The 26,860-nt window shown below is 39.5% G+C and overlaps 2 protein-coding genes across 2 annotated transcripts in view; one reads left to right on the top strand and one right to left on the bottom strand.

Moving 5' to 3' along the window:
* arhgap35a (Rho GTPase activating protein 35a) overlaps window positions 1-14,519 on the bottom strand; it is a 70,548-nt gene extending 56,029 nt beyond the window's left edge. Inside the window, 1 exon segment of the mRNA XM_022220856.2 lies at window positions 13,893-14,519. The gene's annotated coding sequence lies outside the window, so the exon portion shown is untranslated.
* A 5,867-nt stretch (window positions 14,520-20,386) lies between these two features.
* Window positions 20,387-26,549, top strand: ap2s1 (adaptor related protein complex 2 subunit sigma 1). The gene is made up of 5 exons (XM_051957787.1): window positions 20,387-20,535; window positions 21,111-21,260; window positions 21,941-22,056; window positions 23,724-23,780; window positions 24,970-26,549. Exons 1-5 carry the CDS (start codon window positions 20,533-20,535, stop codon window positions 25,049-25,051), a joined length of 408 nt encoding a protein of 135 aa, XP_051813747.1. The 5' UTR covers window positions 20,387-20,532; the 3' UTR covers window positions 25,052-26,549.
* The last annotated feature ends 311 nt before the right edge of the window (window positions 26,550-26,860 follow it).

Genomic DNA, 26,860 nt, shown 5'->3' with positions numbered 1-26,860 from the left:
CCCACCCATGTCTCCTGTCAACTATGACCTCTGGAAGAACAGGCAGAGGGAAAGGAAGTGAGGAAAAGGCGAGGCCTGAGATGGAAGCTCGGCTCTGTGGTCTGAAAGCTGCACATGAATACTCTCAGAGTTGCACAATTTCCTAGAATTTGATCCACTATGGCCAAGAGACGAGGGACAGAGAGGATATATTTACATAGTTGTGAAGCAAAAACTGAAATATTGCAGATGGGAGTCCCTGTAATGCAGCAGTATGTTGAAACACACTTGCTTAAGGTCTAACAGTATAAGCCTGCTAATGTGTAATATCTTAAGTTGTGGTTCAGGGGCAGGTTAAACTAGTCTGGGGCACTTGTTTGTTTCATCCTATCCAACAGCACCCAAACAAGAAGCACAAACTTTTTATCTTCCAACTATTTTCTTTCAGTTGCTTCGTGAAGTTTTGCTTTCCGAAATCACTTCCTTCCGACTCTTGATCTCTCTGACTGACACACACACACACACTCACACACACAGACACACAGACACACAGACACACAGACACACAGACACACAGACACACAGACACACAGCAGGTGGTAGAAATAACAGAAGTATCAACATCCCTTTGTTGTCATTTCTGGCTAACTTTTTTACAAGAAACAGACAAAGACATGGTGATTACTGATTTCTGCCATAACTGAGTTTCTCAGTGATCATTTCCAAGACAATGCCAAACATAATTTCAATCATACATCCAATACAAGACCAGAATCATGTCTGCTTTTGTTTAAAATATTGCTTTAAAAGCTTAATAGATTACATATACTGTGCGTTTCACTAAATTGGGACCCCAATTGTCGAGAACACTGTTACTTTCTGTCACAAAAAGGGTGTTTCACCAGTCCATTACCTTGTATATTTGGTATGTATTGCAAAGGAATAGGCAGCAACATGAGGAACGTGGCTTGATTGCAATGAATATGCATTCAAGAAAGTGTAATGCTGAAACTATGCAGTTAGAGCAGAACTGGACTGGAGCAGCAGCTGAAATCAGAAACAGTTCAGATGCAGAGCTGTAAAAAAGTCCCGCTTTATGTCATCGTTTATACAGTATCCTCCCAAACTGTGCAGCTCACAGTCTAAAATACTGTGTAATCTGGCATCTTATAATCTCATTTTCAGTAGTTAAAGTCTCTAAATTGACATAGCATTAATGTGACCTTAAAACAAAGCACTGCCATTATTTCAAAAGTGAAGCAGAATGGATTTCCACTTATCAGCTCAAACAACTTTTTGATTGTGCTTATTAAAAGTCGCAACGTTCTCGAATCTCAAATGGGTATTCTTAGAAGGCTCTAATTTAAGATTTGTTGGCTTGAAGCGAGCTATGCCATTAGCCTGAAGGATTCAAGCATTACTTATATTCGAGCACATCCACTCTGTAATAAATTCCTTTCTTTCCCAAGCATAATGCATCTTAAATTTAATGTCAGGAATGAGGCCAAACATTCTCTATGATCTATGATGCACACAAATTATAATCACTAAACCATGATGTCTGGAAGCTCGTTTAATATATTCCGTGATTGCATAGAGATACTGGCGAATTAATGTCTTCTCAATGACCAGATATGATAAACAAGTGGGAACAAATGAAATTCTTTAACAGCCTTCGCCACAATCACTGCAGTATGAATGCACTATTAGTCATTAGGAGTCATTAGTGATTAACTGCTTTGTCTTGTCAAGTGAGCGCATGACTGGAAATATAACAGCCTGCATGAATGAAAGACAGGTTTTAACACATGCAGGAGGCACCTGTAGCTTCAGACGGGAATAAAGGGCAGTTTCCACTTTGAATTGAGGTCAATTTTAATCCAGCTGAACGATATAAGGACACTACATGAGTATAGTATTATAACACTTCTCTGTACCACTGGCTACAGCATTAAAAGCTGCTTGTTTTTTTTGTTTTTTTTAATCTTTTTAAAAAAAAAAATCAGCAAGACATTTAAAACACAGTTCAAGTATATATTTTGAATATACAATGATAGTTATAATCATAATTATTAATATCTTCACCACCTTCCATTCAAAAGTCAATTTTACTCATGATTGGATGAACTACTGAGCGTGTCAAAAACAATTGTGTAATGTCATGTGATTTTGGTGGAGCTTCGTCAAGTCTGGGCCAGTGACTCAGTTGGGCTTGGACACTATTAAGTGTGATGGGAATTGCAGGATCCAGCTTAACTAATGCTACTAATAAAAGCAAGGCCAAATTTCAAAAATTCTCTTTTTAAAACTGTTTCGTGAAAATCTCCAGATTGTAATGGAAATGACCAACTGGTTTCCCTTTTAACAGATGTGAATCATTCTCTCTCTCCTTGCTTGGGAGGGTAATTTAGACATAACATCCACCTGTACCGTGGTGATTGCCTCCCTTCCTTTCAATATAGACCCAAGCTGTTCTCCCAGTCTCTTGACACTCATGTTTTATCAAAATTCATTTAGCTGAGTTTCACCTCTATCTCCTATTCTTCCTCCCAATCTCATGGATTTAAGCCACAACAGACCCGGCTCGTCCTGACCTGACAAACTGCATTCCCTGCGACCTTTTCCCTCATTGGGCTAAAAAAAAAAAAAAAGCTCTGCATTCTCTTCTCTCTGACGACTGTGACTAATACGGGCCGTGGTGCGGTGAGGTCGTCCTCGCTCTGAAACAACCTTCCAACCAAAAACAACTCCTAGAAATGTTTACATTCTTCGCCCATGTTTCCCTGACTTTTATCTTCTCAACTTAGAACATACATTAAAGTCAGCAAACCAACAAAAGGAAGAGGCCGGACTAGTGCAGACTCAGGTTGGTGGTTTGTGGTGATTCACAAACAACAGAGATGTATTCGGAGTATAATTAGAAAAAGGAACATCAGCAAAATGATTGTGGAACTGTCTTCATTTCAAAACTCGCTTTTTTTCCATGTGATCATGTAGGGGACTTTTATACTGGATGCACAGTTTCACATTTGTACTGTATCAGGCGGAATAAGGCCTTGACGGCATTTACAGTTTATTCACTGTAAATCTGACTGAACCACAAAGAACTTTCACATCTTTCTGGGAAATTCTCTGCATCTTTCTTCACTCAGCACAACATTGGTTGAGTCAGCACCTCCTAAGTAATTGTTATATGTGAAATACATTTTTAGAATTTAAAATCCACACTTGCAAACAATGGGTGGTGAATCGAGACACATTTCTCCAGTCCTCAACAGGAATGCTACAAAATGGTGGATCCTCAGGAGCGGCTGTAACACTGCAACAGGAAATGAACTCTGACATAAGAGCTATGGACCTTGGGGCCCCAACTGCATCCTGGGAAATTATGGCACTGCGAAGAGAAATGACCCACGTCAACCCCATGAAAAACCAGCTCGGAGGAAAATCCATTTACAATTCTCTAAAATGGCACAGTGGGTATATACAGCGCCGTGAAAAGGTTTGGGGGATTAAAAATATAGAAAGCGGGCACTTTTAAACATAATGCCACAAACGGTTTTCTTTCATCAAATCGTACAAAGTGCAGGAAACACAACGAACCTAAATCAAATTTGGTGCGACCTTTAAAGCAGCACCACCTCTCTGAGGCTGACTTGTTACACAGTTTATCAAGGTACTTGGCAGGTAGGTTGTTCCAAGCATCTTGGCAAACCTGCGCAGTTCTTTTGCAGATTATGTCTCAGTTGCTTCAGTCTTTTCATAAAATCCCAGACTGATGTTGAGATCAAGACTGTGTGAGGCCGTCTGTGTCAGAACTCCTTTCACTTTTAGTCACTGAAAACAGTCATCTGTGACGGCTTGGGCTGGGATTTATGGCTTATATGTGCTATATCTGGAAAGTCCAGAATGTTTTGATTCAGTCAATATAACTAAGGATTGAGAATTAATGATAATTTCAAAATGATTTAAATTTAATCACTTAGGTCTATTAAAGTGCAATTTAATGTTAGCGATAGAAAACACAAAAAATTACACACACAAATCAATAGGAATAAAGGAATGATTTCAATGTCACTGAACTTTGCCGTATGTTATTGTAACAGTGGTTTGTATCTGATTGTATCAAATTATATTGTTTTGCTATTGATGAAATGTCAGTAAGACAGATAATCACTTTACTGAATAAAAATTATGTTTGGGACTGTGAAGATGCCCCCTGATGATACTGCATGATGAATGCATTCAACGCGCCTCCAACTTTCGCACCGTGCTGCACATAATTGCAGCATTCATAACAGCCTTTTCTAATTGCTTCTAGATTCGAGCATTCCAGGTGATTCATCACTTACAGTATTTATTTAGCAGACATAAACCTTCTGTTTGCCCAACAACAGCAATAATCAGAGTAACAAGGTCAAAACCAGGCCAACACGGAGACTGTCAGACTGGCAGAAATCGTGATCTGTCTTTCTTTGATGCAGATGGACCAACCAGCACCACAATAAAGACAGCCAACAACAGAGAGACAAGGGAGGGGGAGAGAGCGCAGCAATACAGATGACAATGCTACCATTCTAGCAGAAAGTGACACAGTATCACTTGGCCAAGGTTCCTTCAGGTGTCCCTCCTCTATCATTAAAATCCATCTTTTCCTGTGACGCCGCCGTTAGCCGCCGCTCTCTGCTTTATGGCCGTTATCCAAGCCGTGAGACAATAGTATGGACATCATTAGCTAAGTGGTGGCTGGATGACAGGCGGTGGCGCTGCGATCGATAACGGCAGGCCCGGCCGTCCGCAGGCTGAGCAGTGCTTACTCATCAGCCCTGGGCTTGCATGAGCCCCAGCCTGGACCAGAAACTGGGACGAAGCCAGATAAGGGATGTGGAGGTGTCAGGGGCTCGCTGCCTGTGATAACAAATGGCTATGAACAGCCACCTTATCTTCTCACCTTAAAGAGGATATGATGTCCACTGTCACACAGCTACCGAGCAGCCAGGACCGCTGTGACAGTTATGTTATGAGGGTGAGGAAGGGTCAGCCGCTGGTGCTTACATTGTGTGTGCACAGAGCGGCGAACCCACTTTCTCAGACATTTTCGGTGCCCTTATGACTCGACACAAAAGTTAACCATTTCCACTGCCAATTTTTAAACCCTCAAAGTGGAGCCACATGAATACTAAACACTAACAGCCAGGTAATGATTTGCACAAGTGAAAATGCCTTGTGGCAAGCGACGACTTAAGAATACCTAATCACAACATTGTAAAACATGCCCTCTTTCCAAATACAAGAGTTTTGTGTGTCTATGAGTGCGTAAAAGAGAGACCGTGTCAGCACATGCTCACTGGGGAGATGCCAAAGGCTACCACAGTGGTGGCTGGAAGCCCCTGAAGTGGCATCTGAGGCAAACATCTAGTGACAAGGTGGTGCCCTTCCTGTGTCCTTAACCGCAGCTCGCAAAAACACTGCACCGCTCTCCAAGGGCAAAAAAGAGTGAGAGGGTGGCATGGGAAGAGAAATGAGCAGAAAGAAAAATATTCAGCGAAAAACCAAAAGACAAGAGGGAAGAAAAAGACGCAGAGCAGCAACATGAGCGATCGATACAGCTTAGGAGAAGTTTGGGAAAAAGTAAGAAAAACTTGAAGCCAAGTGAGATTCTTTCAGAGGCCTCTGGTTGTCTAGTGCTGCAGGACTGTTCCCTCCTCTCTCCTTTCCAGTTCGGTCACTCTCCTCTTCCCTTCTCTGATGCTTATCAGTCTGTGATTAAAGCTGCCAGCTTTAATTAGAATATGTTTGAAGTAGAACACCTCCCTGCCTCCCACTCTCCACCTCTCTCTTCTCCGTCTGAGTGCTGCAGGTGTATGAAGACACTTCCAATAAAGTTGTCAGAAGCAGCATGTAGGAGACATCATGATAAATAGACAAAGCGGCGGGTTAACACACAACTGCAGCACTGCCAATACCGTGAGCTTAAACAAACACATACCTGAAGCAGTTTTATTTTGACAATCTAAACCCAGACAGACAGTGACAACTTGCAGCAGAGGGCCAGAGACTATATTTACTCCCCGTTTGCTGTTTGCACGCTGCCAAATGCTAAAATCATTTCTACGCCATATTCAACTAGACACCTAATCTTATTATGGCTAATAATGTGTAAAAATCAAATGAAAAAGCTGTAGTTAGTCACACAACCTCCTGCTTTCAGTTTCAATCTTTACCGAGCAGTTTGAGCAGATTAGAGGAGCTGAGGCGAAGATTCTCGTTTCTGTTGTGTGTTTTTAGTTGTAATATTACACCTGAACGGAACAGCTTACAGCCAGTCTTCGTAGATAACACCCCGACCTTAAAGTCCCTCCGACACACACAAGTGGCTCTTACAGGAACTTCTTCTCTCTTTTTTTCTACCAAAGAACTTAATCCAACTGATGATACCCAAAGAGCTCCACTATTAAATAAACTGACTGCACAAAGTGGAACACTGGTATGTTCCAGAGCAGCTAATCAAATGAAATGTTCTATCATATCAAAATATTAATGCGACACTTGATTTCTCTGTGCAGTTAAAAGGGATGGACGTGCATTGAATGCTTATCGCCATTATTGCTTGGCTAACGAGCTTATTACTGATGCAACAAGTTGTATCACACTCAAACACTGCTGCATCTATTAAAAGGAAGGAGGCCACCCACAGCACCTTCCATGATTCAGAAGAGCGAGCAGAAAATATTAAGAAACAGTAGCCGAGACAATTTTTATGACAGATTATTATCCGTACATTGGAATGATTTCAAACAGGACCAGTTTGTTTTTTTCTAATCAAGATGGTTGAGAGTCTTTTAGGGGGTATAAGTAAGAAAATGGTTGATTAATTTGTACAAAATGTGGAAGCGAGACTCCTAACAAAGAAAAGTGAACACATTACACCAGTTTAGTGGCTTGCTGATTTCTTTCAGGACCAATGTCATGATTTTACTTTTAACACCCTTCATGGCCTTAGAATGTACATCAGATGTCTCCTTGCCAACCAGCCTGAGATCCTCAGGCTCAATAATCTCACCTCACGCTTAAACACTGAAGAGGATCGAGCATTTGCTCTTAGAGCTCATCAGGTGTGGAACAACCAGCCTGAGGAATTGCAATTCGCTACAAGAGTGCTGAACCCCAAGATGTTTCTGAGCTTTTATTGCGCCGGTCACACTTTTACTCACTGCAATGTAAAGTCCATCAACTCTATGGAAACACAACCACCGTGGCTAGCAGCATAGAGAACTCACAAATTTCTTCTATGTAGTATGACAAAGTTATGTCATGTGATCCATGGCAAAAAGAGGAACAAAAAAAAGTCAGGTTTTTTTTGTTTGTATTTTACAAAAATGTAACAAAACTGAAGTCAACATGTACATTTTCCAAGTACTCACAGGTGTTACTAATACTGAAAATGGTGTATATGATATTTAACTACTTCATTTGTTTCTACAGTTGTCTGTCTGCTTTGTGGAAATGCAGCCTGCTGTTCAGCCAGGTTCACCTCAGAACCCGAACATTTTTGCTACATGACTGTCAGTCACAAACGGCTTCACAACAGTGCAGAGAAGCTTCAAATTCTGAAAGTCTGGTTATAGCAAACTGTTTCTGGCAAATGTTTGACTGCAAAACGTAGAATTAAGTCATTGTGATGGAACATGAAGACTGCAAGCTTAGATTTGGTTAAGTTTTATGACTGGACTGCACCTCACCAATATATTGTTCAAGGACCTTTAAAAGAAAGTTGAAATCCCACAAATTCTTTTGTTTTTATTCTTCAGGTTCTGAAGAATAACGTAATTTTGATTTCAGAGGGTTAAACACTTTTGAAAAGTTATTAGTATCGAAAGAGGTTTCCAATAAATTTTCCTTCATTTTTTAATGCCTACCTTGTACTTAGACTTTGTTGTATTCTTGAAGTTGCACAAGTCTTGCCTGGCTGCATTTTAACTTCAAATAAATCCACTGTTTGGATATGTTTTTTGTAGGGGTGGTATTTTAAGGGTTTTTTTTGTCTGTTGTTTATAATTTGTATTCTTCCTTTGCATGACTGTGTATTTTGTAGTAAGTGTTTTGTGTTTGTTGTAATGCCCTTTGCATTATTAGAATTATGCCTTTGTCTCATTTGGCTTTTAAAATTTCTACATTATTCTCGGACACCCCTCCGCCCACACCTCTCTGATATTGTGTGCCTGACCATTTCTGTAAGTTTCCAAAAACTGACTATCCAACATTCACACCCACTTCACAAAGTGCTTAGCCAACTGTGCCGAGGAACGGAAGAAGCCAAGATTTATACTTTGTTGCACTTTGTTTATCATTACACACAGCCGGGTTCTTATTTTGCCATCATCATTGCACCTAGAATAAAACAGGCTCCACTGCTGTCCCTCTCTAACTCTTCCCCTCAGCTCTACACTTCTTCTTCTGGCCGCCCATTCTCCCTCCACACATTCAGGAATCGTAGGTGGACTTCCTACAGGAAACCCAGGGGCGCTGCCGGGGGAGAATCTCCAGAGAGAAAGTCAAACAATGACACACAGGGACTTATGCTCCTCACTCCAGACCAATTTAGGCAATGAAGCATGAGCAGTTGCTAATGAGATGAGGGGTAGGTCAGCACGACAGGTTAAGACAAAAACGAAAACTGAGTGTCGGGTTAGTGTGGGAAATGAGTGTGTGTGTGAGTGCACAGATTACAAACATGCTCAGTTATCCTTTAATACTTGTGTAGGTGGATTTCATGGCAGTCTCCCTTTGTTCCTAATGGTGAGAGGTTCCCAGTGTCTGCAGCCTTTCAATATATTAAGTAGAGACTGACTCATCCAAAACAATCAAGGCTATTCTAGCCTTAACATGATAATGTAATGGAGCATGTATTTATGCATGACAAATCTCTTTGTAGGTTAGTTCCCTGCACAAACTTGCATAACTTCAAGGGTAAGAACCATGTTGGCAGTGTACGTAGGTGGTGCAAACTGTGTGTACAATTACAGCAGCACAAGTCCAACCTATTGAACTCTGGGCAGTGGCCTCATTTCACTGGCAGAGACTCAATCATAACATCTTATCTACGGACATGCTGAGTCATGGAATTCAGCTGTGGCCAATAGCCAAGCAGCAGGGTTACTTATGGCTGTCATTGATTGGTTGATCCCTGAGCACAAAGCTGAAAGGGCACATACCAGGAACACAGCCTGAAGCAGAAACTGGCAGCAGTTTGCTCGCGCTTTACTTTACTCTCACATTCTTGTTGCCGTTTTCTTTTCCTTTTTTTCCCTCCCAACTGACAACCTACTTTGTTGTGTCACCTCTCTCTTTTTTCCCTAGTTCCTCCCAGATCTGCCTTCATGTCCGCTCTCCACAGCTCCTGCCAAATCACCATAGCCCATTACCCCTGTCCCTCTGTTGTATAATTGTAGCTGGAATAGGAAAACAGGGCCGCTCACGTCCAGAGGTCACCATTCCTCTGTGGCTTACATCTGGTCCTTCATCTCCATAGTCACCGTAAGTCCAAAACAGTGTCTCCATTTTTTTTTTTATATCAAGGCTAGTTAAAAGTATTTCGCAGAGTCTTACAGCCACCACTCAAACCATTAATCATATCCAAGGTTCTTACTTCCCGCTAGAATTATCCATTAACCCTTTAAGGTCTGGGCAATTTCCGCCCGAAATTTCTACTGAGATTTACAGAAAGTAAATTGAATGCTGTTCTTGAACTGTTTGGAAGTACATGCATGTTGGGGTCTCATTTGAAAGCTGACAACCTGAATTTTCACCCAGTGCAGTCAGAATTACTCTAGGTGCTACTGGCACAGAGTTATGTATGTTGGAACACACTGAATTTAGGATGAATTTTTTTTCTCGCCTTACATTTTTTCCCTAATAAAACACCTGAAAATCAGTGTGGCAGCACTGCAACAGCTTGAAAACACAATATTGCAAAAGCCTGGGTCTTACATAGTTCAGGTCAAAATTTCAGAGCAATACTACAAGAAATGAGTGTTTCAACACATGTATTTGTACTGATATGCTCCGCCCCTGTCAATGTTGGATACACTCTTTATACACTGTGCACACTCTCTACAGAATGGTATAAATTCCTTTTCACTCCATTTTCCACTTCATTTTCATTCCAAAAACTCATAAAGAACTCAAAAAATCACTTCAGATAGGCTTCAGTGTCGATCACACACACAGATTGAGAGGAATACAGAGAAACAGCAGGTGGAGCCCGGGAGCTCACGAATGAAATATCATATAAAGCCGCTGGCAGAGGCGGGATTTATAGGCAAGCCATTCAGCAAGCTCATTGGCTACCAGGCCTGTCAATCTAACGTTTCCTCCGGCGTGATTTGCTGAGAAACAAGTCAATCAAGTGATGTAATCGATATCTGTCAGACTCGGCCATGGTTGGCTAAATCGCCGAAGTAGGCGGAAACGAGTCACCTGATTGGTTGAAGTTCGGTTTGAAGCGGTCGAGAAGCCTCCAGTATCCATTTTGAATCGCGAACAAAGAAAATAGGACCGTGTATGATAAAGTTATAATAGAAAGATGCAGTGAATATGAAACGCACAGCGCCACCACGCGCCGCGTGCAGCGCGCACGGGAGCCGATCGTTTTCTGGATTTTTTACCTATTTCGAGACATGTTTTGGCCAAAGTATTATACTGGATTGTTTCCTCTGGATGGCTAAGCTTGGGTTCTGGCCGGTTTTTGTGGATTATCTTCTTTTATGACCAGAAACGAGCGTCCAAACTGCGTCGACAGGTGAGGCTGTGCACGTTTACTTGACTTGTTGTTTGTTGGATAAATGTGTTTATATTACCCGCTGTGGTAATCACATCTGAAAGTGGTTATATACCGGCGGATTCATGAGGAATCTCAGCTTTCTATGTGTGTATAGTGTTTGTATAATCGTGTTTGCAGTGTCCTTCTATTTTAAAAAAAGCGTATACCGATAAAAAAACGGCCCGCCCGCGGGCCGCCGTACTTTAAGTGTTTAATAATGCATTTGCATTGGGAAAAGCAATATCATACAAGGTGGAATTGGGATATAAAGCAAACGCAATCATCGCTACTGATTGATTTTAACTGAGAAATATTTTCTTAGATGAACCATTTGTGGGCTAACGCACAGGAACACCGTGATCATTTTGCTCCCTCAAAGATACACTTGGCAGAGCCGACACCGCTGATTTTGGGGTCAAGTTTCCCTCATACATAAATCGGTCATTCAGGATGCAGAGTTAAACTGGCTCTGAAGCAGAATAGGGGCAGACTACAGAGGCCTTTCTATCAGCCTGTCCCCATCCGCAAATCTGTAATGAGCAAGGGAGCTGAAACAGTGGGGAGAGAAGAGAAGCTCAGTTCAACTGAGGCAGGCACACTTTCTAATGGAAATTCAGATACAATCATCCCAGAATGCACTTCTCCCTGCCTAATAATCGGCCACTAGAACAAGGCAGCCATTGAGAGGAGAGTGACTGTAATCTGGTCCACCAAACTCCAAAGCTGCCCGCTATAATTAGCTCCTTTCTCCATCAAACACAGACTTACACTGACTCACAAGCAACCTCTCCTGTAATACAAGGAAGAGGAGATTTAGCCAACGCCGCATTTTCAGATGAGTGGGGGGAAATTTTCCATCCTTGGCTTATGGAGTCACCCCACACTGACAGGTACGCTAGCTGTAAAATCTGAAAATGAGCAGGTGAGAGGCCGCCGATTTCATTCAGCGGAACGGTGATTTTGTGAAAATAAAAGCCTCAGTCGACGTGGAAATAATATGGTGCGGGGGCAAGTTTTTCAAATTGGACTGGTATTACAAGCCCACAACACTTTGCTCCTTATTAAAATAAACTGCTCACACTTAGGCTTGCTGATTTAGGTCATGATTCACACTGCAAGGCTCAAGTAAATTTCCAATTACCTCTCTCATTTGATTACTCTTTTCAGTGTTGAGCAATAAAGTGAAGTTGCCGACTTAGATGTGAAATAAGGCCAAAGCAGGCCAAACTGCTGTGTTTATCCGTTCACATAATATGGGGCAGAATTTCACTTCCACTGTCCTCATCAGAGCATGTATCCGCATCTCTGGCCTACATCCTGACGAGCAAAGCCTGCCGTCCTCTTAATCTCAGGAAAATGTTCAAAGCCCAGGGACTCACAACGCAACACGATCCCAGAGACGGGCAGGACTGAGCGGGTTGCTGTTAGCTAGTCTGCTGCCTGGGCAAATGGCACAGCTATTAGGGGGAAGAAGAGGCTTCCTGGAGATGTGTGACTGCACTGCAAAGGGCCCAATCAAGCAGAGAACAGAAGTGCTGACAGCTGCTAATGCATTTACCTGAGAGCACAGAGACTGTCCTAGCGAGGAAATCTTAGCTTATGTGCCTGCTGTGTGTTTACTTCCTGCTTGGCATGGGCTTTCCAAAAAAGGTTGATTAAGATCAAAGAGGGAGAAACTCATCAAGAAGCACTCAGTCAAAGCACAGAAGTAAATGAGGGGCGATGAGTCGACACAGAAGCCACAATACCAGAGAGTTTATCTATTATCAAATGACACATTTTGAAAATTTCCCATTTACCCAACGATGACACAGCAGTACAAACCAAACACCCTCACTCAGTGGATGCACCTCAGTCTTAAGGCCACATCACAAACTGCACATTCCCTCAGCTATCACAGTCTCTGAAATCTCCCACAGTCCATCTTAAATCAGCATTTCTGAGGGAACGTTCAAGGATCACTTTTGAAATGAAAGCACTGACGTCCAGTGGAGGGACTAAAAGGGAGTGGCTGCCAGGGCAATGATCACTTTGCAGGTGGCAGTGAGATTAAACCGTGACACACCGGTGACTAGTCCCTGGCACAAAAATAGATTGATGAGAGCGTTAATTTTTATCATCAGGGCCACCTAACCTTATCTCAGACCATAAACGGGGACTGAACATGCTGCAATCACAGAACTGAGGTAAATATCCCCAGATGGGATATTTAATAGGTGGGAAATAGCGAGAAATACACTTTACATGCTGTCGAGGAAGAACGGAGTGATTTGTGTGACAGGTACAAAATTAAATGGGGAACCTTAACAGAATTACCTGCAGGCATTTGCTAAGTGTGTCACCAGGAAGCTCTGCAAGTTTGACATTTGCAAAGTTAGGGGGAGATTTAAAAGAGATTAAATTAAATCGCATGAAAACGTGTCCCATTTTTAAGAGCATATATATAGTAGGGAGCCAAATTTGATTCAGATTTGTGGCTACTATGAAGTTAAACATGTCAAGTAAAAGTGCAGTCAGTTGGAATAACCTAAAACTTAACAAAATAAACACACTGAAATATGTTCTTTAACCAGGAGATGAGAATAAATAAGCTGAACACACAGTAGAGGCAAGTAAAACTGCTTGATACTCTCAAACAGCCTATTTAAACTCATTTTTTGCTCCTTATATTTATAACATAATACAGGAGTTTCTACAGGCCTGACAAGACCAAGTATTCAGGTGTTGTACAACTTAAAGGTTTGGACATTTTTTATGACCTCCTTTCTCCACTGTAAAACTTCTCATTTAAAGAGGCACAGGCAGACTCTGACCTGCCTTTAATAAGCTTTCCTTTTTATACAGCCATGCACCATCTTTAGAATAATCATTATCATTACTATTAAGGGCTTCAGATCCAGCCAGCCCGCAGGGGACTGGGGTTGACTCCCAGTTTTCTTGTTATTCGCAGCTCTCAAGCTGCAATGTAGTAGAAGTAAAAGGAGGAGAAAACGCTTAAAATAGCTTTGAAACACAGTTTGCGCTTCAAAATGCTCCGTTCGGGTTTATTAAAGGGTGGAAATAAGAAGTATCTTCTTGTAGTCCTACGTACCATATCATTCCTGTGTCTCCAGCTCCTCGTCCACTCCTTTCTTCCTCTCTCTGGCTCCTCTGCGACCCACAGCCGGGGAAAGACTTTAAAACCAGACAAAAACACTCCCTGCAAGCGCTCACATCGATTATTTTCCGCTTTTTTCTCTCAGTAAAACACGCCGTCTGTCCATCGCTTCCCACATTAAGCGCTCGTTTTCATCAGTCCGAGAGTTTTCAACATGCATAGCTGTTTCTTCTTTTTCCTTCTCTGAAAATAACACAAACAACTAAATTTATGATCAGGAAAAGAAAAAAAATGAACTCCAAGTCTTTTCCAGCTCGGCTGTGTTGCGAAGAGAAAAAAGGGGGAGGCGTTGGGAAAAGCTGTTTCGGTGTGTTTTCCCCTTCTTGCTTCACCACCACGTTGTTTTGACCAATTATTATTTCCTTTGTTGTGTCAAAAATAAAAGAGTCCGTGAGGAAACGCGATCGGAAGCTCTGGCTTCAATTAAGCAAAGCGCTGCGTTCAGAGGAACAGCAGCCCGTAGAAAGCGTTGGATTTTCCTTTCTGATCTTAAGCCCCTTGCAGGATAAATTGTGTGACGTTGTGTTTAAGTCTATTTTTTTCTGCTTCCAATAATGGCGGACCTTCTCCCGAATCCAGCATCTCCCCCTCCTATTCACAGAGAGCAACAGTCTCGCCCAGCGGTTCATGGACACAATTACAACACACGCTCATGATACGCTGCTCAGCGCTGCACATGGAGGCGGAAAGATCACCCAGCCAGTAAAGAGACTAGATTTATGTTATGAGTACCATGAACGTATCAGAGATCATATTTAAAAAAATACATCATCCAAAAAGTTTCAAAGATGGAGAGTATTTTCGGAGTTATTTGATATGTTATTTTGGGGTGGAAAAAAAAACTGATAAAAAAACAAAAAGTAACAAAACAAACATTAGCAATGTCTAAATATTAAAAAAAAAACAAATAACAACAACAACAATAATAACTAAAAATAAAGAAATTAAGATACTATTTTGTAGTTATGAATACAAACAACAACAAAACTAAATAAATAAAATACAGAATATAAAAAACCCATCTATTTCAATGTCTGACAATGCCTAAAAAGTATTTTTAAAGCGCACATAAAATAAACATCCAATACACCGAAACAAAGAAATTAAAAAATATCCATAACAATGAATATTATTATAAAAGCATAAAAAGTAAAGAGAAAATATTTGTGTTAAAAATAAGTTGATATTAAATGTTTAAAAGTCAAAATTAAAAGAAATATCTATGGCATGAATAAAAAAAAGTAAAAACCATGAAACAACAATAAACCACGAACAATATAAATATCAAAGCACTGACTGACATAAACAACACCACAAATTTAAGAAATAAAGTTTGAAAAAAGAAAATATTCCTAACAACAAACTGAAAATTTAAAAATGTCCATACCAATTACTTAAATATGAAACTGTACAAATTAAAAGAAACGTTCTAATGACAAAACAATTGTTAATAAAAATCTTAAAAACACAAAAATAAAAGAGAAAAATTACTAAAAATGCTAAAAACACAAAAACAAAACCAAATATTCATAGCACTAAAATTAGGCAAAATATTAAAACACACAAGCCATATGCTTTAACAGTGTCTACAATATATAAAGGTTAAAAGAAATATTCATAATATCACCTACAATATTTTAAGGCCTAAACAATAAAGTGTATGTTCAGGAACAATGACTGAAAATGTTAAAATATTAAGAACTCAATTTTAAAAAATAACACAAAAATAAGCAATAAACATCCATAACACTCAATACAAATATTACAAACATATAAATAGTAAGAAATATCCATAGCACTCAATAAAAAAATTAAAACACAATAAAATAAAAATATCCAGTACATATACGGTAACTAAAACATTAAAACACAACAATGTAAAGACAAATCCATAACAGTAACTACAAATATCAAAGTCACACAGGAAAAATACAGTTGAAGATATGCTTGCTTTACTGAATATTTATTTTTAATGTTGCTTTATACTTTTTGCCTCATCATAGTAGATGTAACACTTTTTTTGTTTTTAAATCTTTATTTTGTAAATTTGGCAGCTTTACCTATTTGATAAACATGTAAATGCAACGCATAGAAAGTGTAATGTATGCAATACATCCAATATACGCTACTAGTCAAAATTTGGACACAACTTCTCATTCAATGGTTTTTAGTTATTTGTTTATTTTCTACATTGTAGATAAATACTGAAAATTAGAAGAGTTTTTTAGTATACATCGACTGCATAGATTCGTAATGATTACATCTGTCTAGTCTTCAGTATTAATCTACAATGTAGTCAAAATGACGGGTTAAAATAAAAAAACCACTGATTGAGAAGGTGCGTCCAAAATTTTTTGACTGGAAGTGTAAGTGAAGACAAATGCTAATCAGGCATCCCAGATCTCAGCTCTGGCTGCCATTACACTGATGTATCACTGATGTCTGACTCATCTGTCATACTTGGCAGTCTGTTCCATTGCAGCACTACTTCTGTTGCTATAAAGAGAAAAGGAATTGTGCTCATGTTCATCGTGATTGTAACTTAATTGACTTTATTTTGGTCCGATCTTGCCTCTTGGCCTTCCTGTGGGTCACAAACCACTTCCTCTCACAAGTGATCCCCATTTCCCTGTTACAAACTCAAACATTAGTCATCCCCTAACAGACTTTAATGTTCCACGGCTGCATTGCATTTAATAGATTTGTTGTGCATTCACCCAAGCACTCCTACCTAAAACCTTATTGAGCTGCGGAGAGAGGAAATATTTAATACCTTTGCTGGGAAAATCAATCATCTCAAAGGTCAGCCCTAATTATATGTGTTGTGCACAGAGTCATCTCCTTGGTAAAAGAGTTACTGTGCAGCGGTTTGACCTTTGATGATTTTAACCACTAAATGATAAAAATTTGAAGTTACTAAAGAAGGCGGCAGAGCTTCTTCCACATTCGAATAACGTCTGTAGTGTTGTACAAGACAACATCCAGTAACAGCTCAAACAGATGTTTAGTGTCTTGCAGTGGGACCCTTTCTTGAAATTCTTTAGTCCTTCCTTGAACTTCCTAGAACATGCAATTCCAGTCTGGTAATCTAAACTCTGTGTGATATGAAAACAAATACTTTGTGTGGCTGCAACCCTCAGTTTATTGTTTTGATCTGATATTCTGGCACCTTTAGGGGCATCTTAAGACTGAAACAGGGCTCCTTCTGTAAGCAAACGGAACGTCAATGTCAAGAACTTGGTCTTCCTAAGTCACAGTCAAGGTAAATGTTTTTACCAATCATTTGATGGGATGTCGAATGGAGCAAAAGGCAGAGAAATGTATAATTGGTAGATGTTAACGAAGTTCTTGCTTGAGATGTAAGATTGTAATGCACAGAGTTCACTCTGGATGGACAGTCTGAAATGTGACCCTCCACTGACTACGCGGTCAGGCAAGGTTCAAGGTGCAGCGTCCTCCGTTTGAATAAGTCACGCGCTTTCTGCTCCCGTCACATTAGTCACTGTGTTCTCAGCAATATTGCATGACCCCCAATCACACAGAGCGAGATTAGCAGGGGTCAAGTTTCGTTGAATAATCTGCCTCGTTTTACATCCCTTTCTCCTACCTCGTTTTTTTTTTTGACACAGACCAGGCTCTATCACAAAACCTAAGCTCATTTTGCTATTAAATATGACACATAACGCTATTTGTGTTATACAACACCACCACATCACTTGTGTTTTTATTGCTCTAAGCACGCCAGTACCAAAACACAGCTGCGAGCATTATATGAAAGACAAACTCTTTTGTTTACTCACTGGTTGGTTTCCCTTTCATTTATTTCTTCCCTATCCCACCTCAACTCTCTCTGCATTTGCAGCTGAAAATATTTCTGGGTCCCAAGGCAAGCACATTCCTCCACTCACAGTTGTGCAATCCCTGGACAATCACAGTCCTCCCCCTCTACCTCCACCCCCCTCTGACTCCCTAAACGCCCAGAACGCTCAGATGCAAGCTGTCCAAGCTGTCTGGGCAATGTTCTGTGGTGAACTGGCTGCCCAGCCAGACCAGTAAACAACTCGGAGGCCTGACTCTGCAGAAAACAACCACAAATAATGGTAACCTCAAGAGGTGCAAATATATATTGCTGGCCTGTCTTTTCATTCTGTGCTGCAAATGAAAATATTTCTTAGGCGTGTGACAAATGTGCGTGGTACACTGAACCACATACATTGTGATATATTAAGATGTGGCTGAAATATCATTTTTAAAGATGTTTTTATACAAAGGAGAAAAGTGACAGGATGAGTAGTACTGATGACCTTCAAATCATTGGTGTCCATGAAATGGAATAATGATAAAGCAGAGTGAAGGGATGCCAACCCAAATAAAATGGCAGAGAATCAAGATGCAGGCATTAAGGTGGGGTTGAAAGAAAAAGGCAGTTATTTAGTGGCTAGAGACATTTTAAACAAACACACTAATGCATGTCAGCTGAAACATTCATTCATTCCATAGACTGTATAAAGATGGACGTAAGCACCTGTGACGTCACCCATTAGTTTCTGCACTGAGAAAATGAAGCCCAGATTAAAAAAAAAAAAAAAATGAAGCCCAGATTTGCTACTTCCTGGTTGACATCTTGGATTTTGGAGCCAGAGATGAAAAAAAAGAATTCTCGGAGGGGAGAACCAGAGAGTAGTGATTAGTCAGACTGGCTGAGAGCCGAGGACTCTCTGTCCCACCCATATTTACGGGCTTCTGCTGCTTGACAGGTGTCCTGCTACTAACAACCACGGGTACGCGTCCAAAGTCGAGCTAAACCTAAGACTGAGCAGCTAGCTTGGTTAGCATCGCTAACGTTAAAGCTAATATTTACTGGATGCTAACTTTCTTCTCTGGTCAGTACACACAGGAATAAACTCCACCAACATCTGGAGTGCATGGCACACATTATATGTGACACTAAAGTTGCATATTAAAGTGCCAGTAAAACCGACACGCGTTAAGAAAATCACTACACTTACTGAACTATCAGAGTCCTTTCAGTGTCTGCTGGTAGAATTAGCTGATTGGCAGAAAAACTGGTTAAAACAAGCCAACAGGCGGAAAAAACTGTGGAAAAATGTTCTGCTGCTCACCGATAAATAAACAAACAGTGATCATATTACAGTTAATCCAAAAGAGAACAGAGTTTACAGTGAATGAGCTTCTGGCCCTGCCTCCTTCATAGGACCTGTCAATCATTCCAGACCAGACTGTCAGTCAAGTAAGCCCCGCCCCCTGGCTCCAAAAACTTTAACGCTCTGTATAAAATCCCGTATTGATTCATTTTAAGATCGGACGGCCTGATCTCTCGTTTTGACCATAACAGCAAATTGAAAACAAACCCTGAGCTGTTAGAAAAGCATTCTATCAAATTTTAGTTTTTCCCGTGATGAGTTGGGGTCTATGGAGCAGAGCTTTTTGGAGCCAGCCCCTGGCGGACGGGTGATATTGCAAGTTTTTGACACTTCTGGGTAGGCTTCACTTTTGGAGCCAGGCGCTATGTCCATTTTATATACAGTCTATGATTCATTCTGAGTACCTGCATCACTTTCTCTCTCTCCGCCTCTTGGGGGCTACACAAAAGTATAAAACAGGAAATACCAACAGGCCTTGCAAACACTTCCCCAGTTAAGGATGGTGTAGACATAGCAGGATTAAAATCTGCAAGAGGCGAACAAACATTCAGATCCACATTTGTCAATAAGATAAAACCACAAATACAGATGCACTCCAGCAATATTAATATCAGTTCATGGTTTCTTTAATGAGGGTTGAGCAAGGCTTTTTTTTTTTTTTTTAAAGATTTTTTTTAATGCATAGATTATAATTATAATGAAAGCTTAAAAGACTATTTTATTTGCAATCGAGCTATTCACTATATTAGTAATAATTAGTTTTAAGAGGTTTTACCTGGGTTTCAAATGACGCAGATTGTTTTATGCTTGTTTGTTTGTTTGTTGTTCTAAATATTTTCGGTTTCTTAAGACACGTTGATAAAAATATAAAAGAGCTATGTTTGTTTATATGAGGAAAACTATGAATTTTAAGCATGTAAATGTAGTAAAATCTAGTAAAGTGGCGTTAAAACATTAATTCATTAAAAACATTAGTTAAACACTACATTAAAACACAGTCTTGTTACTCTTTGTTAATATTTTCTTCTTTTTTTTTGTTTTCTGAAGTTATTATATTTGGTTAAAACACAGAAACTAAAGAAAATACCAAAAGCTCCTGAAGGATACCAGTCACAATCCCTTAGTCGCTCAGTGTGATCCAGAAGACGGCTCGAAATGCGACGTCAGAGAGCAACGCTGGTTCTTTGTAGTTCTATATCTCCTTGTGTAAGTTCAAAATGTGGGCATCGAAAACTACATTTTCCACCATGCAACGCAACGTAACGCTAGTTTTCCACTTCCTGTTAGCTTGGGAAGATAGCGGACGAGCGGTCGAAAAAATACCGATGAATATAATGTAAAGCGTTTGCATAATTGCTCAGGGAACGCACTATTCTGGAGCCTCTAAGGTTCATATTTAGAAGACGAAAATGGTAAATATGCAACATAATTGACACTGTTCTGTTTTCCTCTCATGTTAGTAGCGTTATAGCATCTAGTTTGCTATCGTTTGGAGAGTTCGCCAGATAACCTCCTCATTCAGTTCAACGTTAGCTGATTGGTAGGCCGAAAATGTGAAGTCACTAAACCGCAGAGACAAACTAAGACATGGTTTTGATAAATCTTACACTGTTTCTTCAGACGTTGTCAGGTTCCTTTACAATTACGTTGTCAGAATAAATGGGTGTGGTTTAGCTAACGTTATCTTTTGCTTCAGCTAAGCTAATGCTAGCAGTAGATATCTAGTAGTTACCTGTCAAATAATACTTTTAGCTTTTTGGATGATAAAATTCCAATGTATGGAGAATTCATGCATTATAAATTCGAGCCCATAGTAGTAAAAAAAGATGCATAGATACTCGTGTGTAGCTTGTTTATGAATTCTTTGTGTTTCATAATACGTCTGTCTGGAAGTACTTAATATTAGATACTAAGGATAAGTATTGTAGTTTAATATTTCTGTTGCAGCTAATTAAGTTATTGTCTTTCTGTCTTTTGCATGGCATAGATCCGCTTTATCCTCATCCAGAACCGAGCTGGGAAGACACGATTGGCCAAATGGTATATGCAGTTCGATGATGATGAAAAGCAGAAGTTGATTGAGGAGGTCCATGCTGTGGTGACTGTCAGGGACGCCAAGCACACCAACTTTGTGGAGGTATGGGATCTGTCAGTACCATATATATATCTGCATTGCATGGCTGTATGGTTCCATTTGTCTGCATGGTCCTGTAACGTGTAGTAATTACACTGCTGTTTAAAATACCTGTTTCTGCCTGACAGTACATATTGCAAACACGTTCTCCTTGCACAATACAAATTATAAAGTATTTTTCAGTGTTCTTAAACTGTTTGGAAGGCAGCACAACGCTGCACTCAATAGGTGATATTGTGACGGAACACACCATTTAAAACAAAGAAAGAATCCTGGTCTGCTGATCAGCCTAATATGTATTTTGAATCAGCATGTGTATCATTGCTATTTTGGTTTTCACATACAAGGATTTTGATTTGATGTATTGGTGTGTAACAGTAAACACTGAATAGCAGATAAAACTTCAAGAAAATTAAAGTTTTTAAAAAGCAAGTGTTGCAAGTCAAATAAGAAGCAAGTGTAGCAAATAGTTATTATAAAAATAATTATAATATTTACAGTGTTCTTTAAGTGAGACAGCTATGCAGACTGTGCAGCAATGTGCAAATTATGTCCCTGGGAATGCGTAAAATCTCACAGTGCTTCATAGTTATTTGAAAATATACGGGTGGGGTTTACCTTAAAGCTCAGGAGCTTGTATTATTGTCATAATATAAGAGGATTTATGTGTGTTGTTCTCACAGTTCAGGAACTTCAAGATCATTTACCGACGTTATGCTGGTCTGTACTTCTGTATTTGTGTGGACGTGACTGATAATAACCTGGCATACCTTGAGGGAATCCACAACTTTGTAGAGGTAATTGAAACACACAACACGTGATATATGGACTTAGTGAAGTGCAATGATTTAGTTGTCATGGTCTGATCGTTTTCAGGAATGTCTCCTAATGATTGTGTTCAGAATTGATCCTCCTCTACTGTCCTGCAGCTGTTTAATAACAAACCTGCAGCATTCTCATGGGATATAAAGACTGCAGTCAAATGACGATTAGTGGAAAAAATGAATTGTTTATAATTAATTACTTAAATTTGTGGATAGTACACATTGAGAGAGATATGCGATATTATTTGCAATAAATGTATAAATTTGCAATGGTACCTAATTCACTAAGATAAATGTAAGATTAAGTTTTGTCCTGCAGAGTATGGATTATTGCACTGTTGAAAGGACAACTAATAAGTCATAGTTCATTAATTAAACTTAAATAAAGCATTTATAATAAACATCCTGGAGGATGTGTGATGGAGGTCATGGTCTATAGTTTAATCAAAGACTTTTATTAAAAATTGTGAGCAAAAATATGAACCAGTTTACAGAGGGAGCTGAAGATCTATGATGAAATATTTTGATGAAAGATTTGTCTTTTGTTGAGTTGCTGCGTGACCTTAAACTCCAGGATACATAAAAGTGTTGTTATCATTAGTCTTTTAGCTTTTGCTTGACATAATTGCGATGTGTATCTACATAAATCAATACGTTTCTGTGTGTCTGTAGCAAAGCTACTTAAAGAGCATAAATCCTGAATAGAAATAGTCTGTTAGATTTGGGTAGCTTGCTGCATCAAAGCAGACAGACAGAAATGAACAATGTCGTTTTAAAGGGGTCGTTTGTTTTGTATCATTAATCACTGACCTAACTGCATAACAGATAAGTTTATCAACATCATGTGAATATGTCAAGACATTAGAAATCAGATTGAATGTATCTTGTTCTATCACTTACTATATTTAATTACATTTTAACAACGTTGTCTCTTTCGAATCATTACATTTTAAATCTAATTGCACCCACTGAAATTGGGTGCTCAAATATAATCTTGTGTTTGTTATTCACTAAGACAAACAGACCATTTTCTCTCCCGAGCGCTCAGGAGTGAAGGTCATTTTGATGTAATGTTTGACTATGAAGGAATGCGTCTAAGTGCCTTTCTTAAACACACTTAGGATATACAATATTAAGTTGCTGCTTGTGAGCTTGTTATTTGATGTGGACACGTCCACAAAGACAATCGATGTTTTTAGATTATTATTTGTAATCACTGCACCCATTTTTAGGTTAGAATAAACTAAGCTGATGCATATCAGCTCACAGCGGGATTTTCTCACAGGCCGCTTTGACATTCACTGTAGCAAATTCTGAACAAAGGGTCACTAATTCTGCCATTGTAAATGACACTGTATCGCTGCTTAAACAATCTCTTGTGGAAAACGAGAGGAGACCAGAGCCACATTAATTTTAAAATTGATGGAGTCCTTGTAGTAGAAATCATCTTATTACATGGTTTGTTAAATGGATTTCTGCTGCTTCTACAGTGTCACTTGTCTCTTAACTAATGCATCACATTAAGATATACAATTATATCTCTGTCTTACTAATGTAGGTCTTTTCATTATCTGCGGTTTACGATCTGATTGCCTTAAAAGTTAGAATTTTTACTCTTCCTCTCTCTGTCTCTCCTTGAAGTGCTGAACGAGTATTTCACAACGTGTGTGAATTGGACCTTGTGTTCAACTTCTACAAGGTAAGGACACCGAGTGATTATTTTCCCCTCTGTTCCTCAGATTTTCAAGTTATTATTTAAATACCTTGAACGGACAGACGGAACAGAGGAGGACAAAAGGCAGATGAGAAAATGTTTCTTTCATTACAGCGCCATGGCAACTGATATACTGTTGGCAACGAGAGCAGTTATTCAGTGACATTCATCTAAACCGTTTTAAGTGGGGGATGGATCTATATATTTCAAAGAAGAAAATGCTAAGAAATAAATATGTTTAATTCCCTTCCCCCACCTGCTGCTGGTTTGTTGCTAATTACCCAAGGTGTCTGAGCATCCACCACATGCTTAACTTTAATGAATCACCACTCGTGTTTGACAGCTCATGACCAGAAACTGACAAATAACAAAAACCAACTATTGACAACCAAAACCTATTTCACAAGCTCCGTCACCTGCTTTTCCCCAGGTGTGTCGCAAAAGGACAAAATGAGTCATCCCTGTCATATTTGTCAGGTCACTTCATGTATGCTTTTAGTCAGCGGTCAGAGGTTATTTTTACATTTTGATAACACAGAGGTGGAGTTAAGGAACACTGAATACAAGATAGGGGATGACTTATGGTATTTGTACACCGTTTTGTCCTAAATGTTCTGAGCCCTCTGAACCCCAATCAATTTCTGGGCATTTTTGCTCAGAAACTGCTTGAATTTTGTTGAATTTCTTTGATTTCTTATTGAACAAAAAAAAAAAAAAAAAACAAGATTCAACATGTGTAACACTTTTCCAAGTCCCCACAGATGTTACCAATACTGAAAAAACAGATTACATATACTTATATTTTTAATTTGTTTCCATACTTGCCTCCTATCTGCTCTGAGTAAACACTGCCTGCAGCTCAGTCCAGATCAGCCAAAAGTCCCTTCAATTTTGTCACATGTTGGTCATACTGCTGTCGTCTTGGTTGCACAGCAAAGCATAGAATTGTTCTGCTTAATATTTGGCAGCTTATAAAATGAGGCTTGTAGAATAAAGTGATTTTGATCAAATATCCTGATTTTAAGCTGGATGTGGTTACTGTCTGAACAGCTGAAGGAGCATCTCTTAATAGAAAATCTGATGATTCTTTCTATTTTTACAATTTGCGACTCTGATAAATGGTGTAATCTCTGAACCTTGTTTTCTGATGCACTGCCTCTGTCTGTGCTTGAAGGTGTACACCGTGGTGGATGAGATGTTCCTGGCAGGAGAGATCAGAGAGACCAGTCAGACCAAGGTCCTCAAGCAGCTCCTAATGCTCCAGTCACTTGAGTAGAAAATTGACAACCATCGACGCTACCTGCCCACAAATCTGCTGCCCTGGCCCCCACACCAACATATTCCTCGTTTCTGTCACTCTGGGAAGGACCTCCATCATTCTCCTGCCTCTACATCACCAACGTTCAAGAGAACTTCAGGAGAGGGGGGGTTGTTCAGAAGAGAAATACGCAATATTGTTTACATATAGATGTACAAGTTAAACTAACCTGTTTGTCATTACAGTCTGTATGTTGCAATATTCTGTAGCTGTTGTACTGCTAGAGATGTCATCTACTATTAAGGCTGCACAGTGCATTTCAACATGTTAACATTTCATATGCCTCCTATGTTACATTCTGTTCACTTCTCCCAAAGCCAGAGGCAGCACAAAGTTAGTTTTTTCTCATGTAGTAACCAGTTAGTCATTGCATTTATCTCTGTGCAGTGTGGAAATCAGTGTGACACTGCTACTCCTACCCCTCCTCCTCCTCCTCTTCCTCTCATTACCTAAAACATTTATTTAATGGCACTACTGGAACTAACAAGCACCATAAACAGAGAAAGCCTATAATGGTCTGTGTGCGTTGAGAACTTACAACAGTCTTGTAGCCATTTCTATAAATCCACATAAAGAACGTTCTTGCACGTATTCGGGTATTCATCGTGGCTAGTGTGCATTTTAAATCCGGATCGCAGTACAAGCAAACTACAAGTAGAAAGCCCTTTAGAGCAATTGACCCAGCACGGCAAGATCATAATTGAATGGAGTGTACTCAGAACGAGTGCCATTTTGATGGTGTGTTATGGCAACCTGTGCTGTGTCAGACATCCTCGTGGCTCATTGATGATAAATAGTGGAGGTTATGTTGGATCAGATGGTCGCACTTTGGACGTTGTAACGATTTTCATTGCATTTTAAATCATCAGCATCATTTGATCAGACTGATTACAGTAAATGGCGCTTGTTAGTCACTCATCAAACACTTAAACAACTCAGATGGAACAAGACCTGGACATATAAAGTATATTTTACATAAAGCAGTACTGTGAAGTTTGCTTTGTATGGTGTGTACATACAGTGTATCTTGTGTTGGATCTTGTGAAATTAACACATTCATTGCAGAAGTAGTTCTTTCTCCCATTTCTGTACATTCCTCATTAAATGAATAACATTTTTAATTCAAGCCACGTGAACTCTGATGGAAACATCTTTTATTCATGTCCCTTTGCTGAACTTCAATGTTTATGAAATTGTCATACTCTTAATTTTAACCATATCCAATTTCAAAAGGTGTCAAAGATGGTTTCAAGTGTTGTTGAACTTTTGTATTATTTTTTTTAAATATTGGGCAATAGTGACGTATGTACTGCTTCCCTTCCTGTCCACCTGTGAGTTTGTTGATGGAAGATGTGTGTATTACCGTCTCCTGTTCAACTACCTGCATCAGTGTGACCCATTTTGTGTAAATGATAAACAGATGAAGTGACACAACAGTTTCTGCCTTTCGCTTTGGATTCATCTTCAATGAAGAGGGAATTTTATTACATTTAGATCTTGACATTTTCCCACCTACACTTATTTCCTGATAAATAACCCCACTGTAAATGTTCTTTCGTATTTGTTGGCTTGATTCGGTGTGAATCAGCTTCTAACACGACTAAACAGGAACCAAACACGTTCACATCTAGTGTTTTAGCACCATCTACTGGCGAAAGAATCCGCTTTTCTGCAGTAAATTATACAAAATGCAATATGAGGTCATCCTGACAGCCTGTCTCGGATCAATAAATCAGTCAATATATCC

The sequence above is a fragment of the Acanthochromis polyacanthus genome, chromosome 13 (assembly GCF_021347895.1).
Source record: "Acanthochromis polyacanthus isolate Apoly-LR-REF ecotype Palm Island chromosome 13, KAUST_Apoly_ChrSc, whole genome shotgun sequence".
Lineage (NCBI taxonomy): Eukaryota > Metazoa > Chordata > Actinopteri > Pomacentridae > Acanthochromis > Acanthochromis polyacanthus.
Note: the sequence above shows the minus strand (reverse complement) of the source record. Positions and strands in the feature narration are given on the sequence as shown.

What these genes read in the sequence shown, in the direction of transcription:
- ap2s1 (XM_051957787.1), top strand. An exon ending in ATCCACAACTTTGTAGAGGT is followed by an intron (nt 22,057 to 23,723) that starts AATTGAAACACA and finishes TCTCCTTGAAGT; the next exon opens with GCTGAACGAGTATTTCACAA. An exon ending in TTGTGTTCAACTTCTACAAG is followed by an intron (nt 23,781 to 24,969) that starts GTAAGGACACCG and finishes CTGTGCTTGAAG; the next exon opens with GTGTACACCGTGGTGGATGA.